The sequence below is a fragment of the Cibotium barometz genome, chromosome 41 (genome assembly GCF_041138505.1).
Source record: "Cibotium barometz isolate CiBa-2024 chromosome 41, ASM4113850v1, whole genome shotgun sequence".
NCBI classification, from domain to species: domain Eukaryota; kingdom Viridiplantae; phylum Streptophyta; class Polypodiopsida; order Cyatheales; family Cibotiaceae; genus Cibotium; species Cibotium barometz.
Genome location: NC_141086.1, coordinates 29,374,849 through 29,378,819, shown reverse-complemented (window position 1 = coordinate 29,378,819; position 3,971 = coordinate 29,374,849). Strand labels below are relative to the sequence as shown.

The window sequence follows — 3,971 nt, the reverse complement described above, 5'->3', positions numbered from 1 at the left end:
GCACATGCATTAGGAGATGTGATGTAAAACAATATATGTGATGTAAATTTCACAAGGATTACAATTGGGCAATGGAAATGCTCATACTTTACCATGTTTTCATTTTTTCAAAGACTTACTATGAGACTTAGGCCCTGGAGGACCTCCAATTCAACAGGATTTAGTCAAGAGCAAGTGTGCTCCAAAGGGGTGATTTGTAAAGCTTGACCTAAAACTCTCAGCTAGTATAAGAAGACCAAACAAGAAAAACACACCTTTTTTTGTTATTGTGGAGCGCCCTAATGGAGGAAGACCTGATATCAAAGTGTGGGCTAAAGGAGATGAGTTGGTTGGTGAATCTTCAAAAGGGGCTCCTATCTTTACCCTCTTGCACTCTGGCATGCAACTGGGTATCAGTGGAGATGGGACCAATCATCCTTGAGAGCAGAAGATGAGACACAGACGTTAAGGGTGCCCTTAAAAATCTGTAAGGCAGGAGTATGATGTTTCTATAAAAGCAGTTACAGTATTATATATAAATGTTTCCAAACACACACACACACACACACACACACACACACACACATACATATACATATATATACACAAATATGATAGTATTATATATAATTGTTTTAAAATATACATATATATATACAAAAATATGTGATGTGAAATTTAGCTAGTCTGAGGCTACCTGCTTCTTAATTATTGTGACTTGTCTAGGACGTATGGGAACCCTGTAGGTACTGGCAGATGCTGGATTTGACACGAGATTGGGAGTAGGCTACGGTGGAGAAGGGGGCGTCCTCTAGTGGCCTCCAGCCATTGCATCACTGTTCCAGCTGAAGGCCTCAAGCTGGGTTTCTCCTGGATGCACCACAATGCCACGTCTATCACCCTACCAGCTTCTTTAGCGCAGAAGGCCCCCTGCAGCCGCTTGTCCACCAACTCCAGCTTCCTCCCCTCCTCACACTTCTTGGCGGCCCAACTCGCAAAATGCCATTGTTCCTCATCTTCTTCCACCACTGGTTGAATACTCCCTTGAGGTTGGTCTTCACTACTAGCAACATTTGCCGCCATCAGCAATGCCAAGTCTATGTTTTTTCGCCCGCCCACCATGTCTAGCAACACCATGCCCAAGCTATAGATGTTACATTTCTTGCTAACAGGTGCCACGCACCAAAACATCTCTGGAGCTATGTAGCCAGGAGTTCCCCTTAGGATAGTCACCACGTGAGATGCATCCCTAGCCATGAGCTTGGCCAAGCCAAAATCGGCCAGCTTGGGCTCGAAGTCCTCATCTAGGAGGATGTTCTGGGGTTTGATGTCGAGGTGCAGGATGGTCTGTGAGCAACCTTCATGTAGGTAGGCCAGGCCCTTGGCTATGCCTAGCGCCACTTTGAAGCGGCTGGCCCAATCGAGAAATTGCTCAGCCTCGAAGAGCCAGCGATCAAGAGAGCCCCTATCTATGTACTCGTAGACCAGCATCTGATGGGATGTCTCCCAACAGAAGCCCAGAAGCTGCACAATGTTGAAGTGGCTGGTTCTACCCATGGTGGCCACCTCTGTCAAAAATCCCTTGGACATGTCACCTCGGAGGATGATGTCGAGCTTCTTCACTGCTATTTGCTTGCCATCGGGAAGAGCACCAGCATATACTGAACCCATCCCACCTGCGCCCAACAATTTGTTGAACCCGTGCGTTGCCTTGTGCAATTCTTTGAAAGAAAACCTAGTGGGTAATGTACTGGGCAAATTGAGCATCTCATCCCCACCACGGCTACTGCTGTTGAACTTGATGCCCGCACCTCTTCTAATGAATCTCCTGCAGCCATACAAAGCCAGAGCTGCTACATAGGCAACTGAAATGGCAGAGGCGGAAGCTAGGAGCACAATTACAGTCCGGCTCAAACGATGTGAATGGGAGTCAGAAATCAGATGTGCAACCTTCAAAAAAGCCGTGTAGGACAGGTTGTCACTCCTTCCAGTGACATTGAGAAGGCTCAGCCGATGATCTGTAATAGGGAAGCAAAAGGTATGGTTGTGGTTGAAGTTTACACCGCTGCAATTGCAAGCAGACAAGCACATGTGCTTACAGCGCTCCACTGAGATGGCGGTGTTGTTGAAGATCTCGCCAGAAAACTGAAAGATAGTGGCGCCCATAGCGTCTGCATCTCGCAGCTCGAGCTGCGCCTTGGCCTTGCTTACGGCGAGTGATGCCTCGACGGACGCAAGAGAGTGCCCTGGATTGGCTCTCCACACCGGCGCCATAACGGTGCATAGACAGACACCAATCAGAGACATTGTGATCGACGTTCTGACGAAAAACCTTTGGAGCCGCTAGAAAACGATTGCGACTCCAGGAATGAAAAAAAATAGCCATTGTTGGGAAGCCTTCATTAAATTTAGTCATATTGAAAATGAAAGCCTGCAGCCAGAAGAAGAAGAGTGGCAAGAAATGAAAGGAAGATGAAGAGTGGCAAAGTCAGAAGAAGAAGAAGAGTGGCAAGAAATGAAAGGAAGGGCGCTTGGGGATAAAATGAGGCCATTGCTGCTCAGCTTTGAAAAGCTGCGACTTTAGCCATTTATTTCCAAGTAAAGGATGAGCGAGGAGCGAAAATTCAGTTGAGTCACCAAGATCCATAATACAAGCAATACCCACAAAATCAATGATTTTTTTTTCTTTGAACGGTTTGTGGGATAAGGGGGGTCCCATGGGTACTAAGCCCACTTCTAATGCCAAACTTTTTACAAAAAATGATTTTTTTTCAATGATTTTTTTTTCTTTGAACGGTTGGATTGACTTAACGAAAAGCTTGACTTAACGAAAAGCTTGGATTGACTTAACAAAAAGCTTGACTCCCGAGTCCCCACAAAGTCCTCCCCAACACTAAGAAAAAAAATGTTGGATTGAGTGAACCAAAAGCTTGACTCCCGAGTCTCCACAAAGTCCTCTAAAGCTTGACTCCCGAGTCTCCCGAGATCTTTCACATAAAGGAGAAAGGATGTTTTTTTTAATTTTTATACATATTTTTTACACATGCCTAAATGAATTGGGACTCACAATTAGTTGTCTTCACCATCAAGTCATTTGCTCATTGAATGAGTATATATATATATATATATATATATATATACCTATGTATATGTATATGTATGTGTGTATAGGAGAGTTTCATATTTTGAACTTTTTAAAAGGAACGGTTCTTTTCCACAAGGCTACATGCATTGGGGCTCACAATTAGTTGTCACCATCAATCATTGAATGAGTTTCTTATATATATAAACACACACACACATATATTAAAGAGTTTCTCATTTGCTCATTTGTTTTCCCTAGCACACACACACAAAAAAATATATATATATTATGTGCACGTGTATGAAGAGAGAACACACACACATACATATATATTTATTTATTTATAGGTATGTATATACGTATATATAAATAAATCTATATGTATGCCAACATAAACACATGCATGTGCATGCACACAACGCAACACACACACACACACACACACACACATACACAGATTTTCACTGTATTTGTCTTAATAATCATTATTGTATAGTGGTTTTTTATACATTGATTTGTTATATAGAAATAATGTACTATATATACTAATATTTTACTATATACATTACTATGCAATAATTTATTGATTAGTGATTATTATATAGCAATATTTTACTATATAGCTTGCTATTTAGGAAAAGTTACCTAAATCAATTACTATGCAGTGAATACTTTCATGACTTTTATTATATAGAAACTTTTTAGTACATAGTTTTTACTATATAGTGATTTATTGCTAGTTTATTTCCTACATGGCAAGTGTTTTCCTAGAATGAAGAATTGGAAAGTGTTCCACTTTTTCCAGATCCATAATTTTACTAGATACATTCATTTTTTCTAGTGAACTATCTAGCAAAATGTTTTTTTTTTACTATATAGGAATGTATAGAACATCGAACTAGTAAAG

General features: G+C 41.2%; 1 protein-coding gene across 1 annotated transcript; it reads right to left on the bottom strand.

Annotated features, from left to right (window-relative positions):
• Positions 1-687: 687 nt before the first annotated feature.
• On the bottom strand, positions 688-2,253 carry LOC147614838 (G-type lectin S-receptor-like serine/threonine-protein kinase SD2-5). Its single transcript, XM_086779988.1, has one exon. The coding sequence runs from the start codon at positions 2,251-2,253 to the stop codon at positions 688-690; it is 1,566 nt and encodes a 521-aa protein (XP_086636114.1).
• Positions 2,254-3,971: the final 1,718 nt, after the last annotated feature.

Bases quoted from the DNA above. Each gene is read 5' to 3' on its own strand.
- LOC147614838 (XM_086779988.1), bottom strand. From the start codon at position 2,253: ATGGCGCCGGTGTGGAGAGCCAATCCAGGGCACTCTCTTGCGTCCGTC.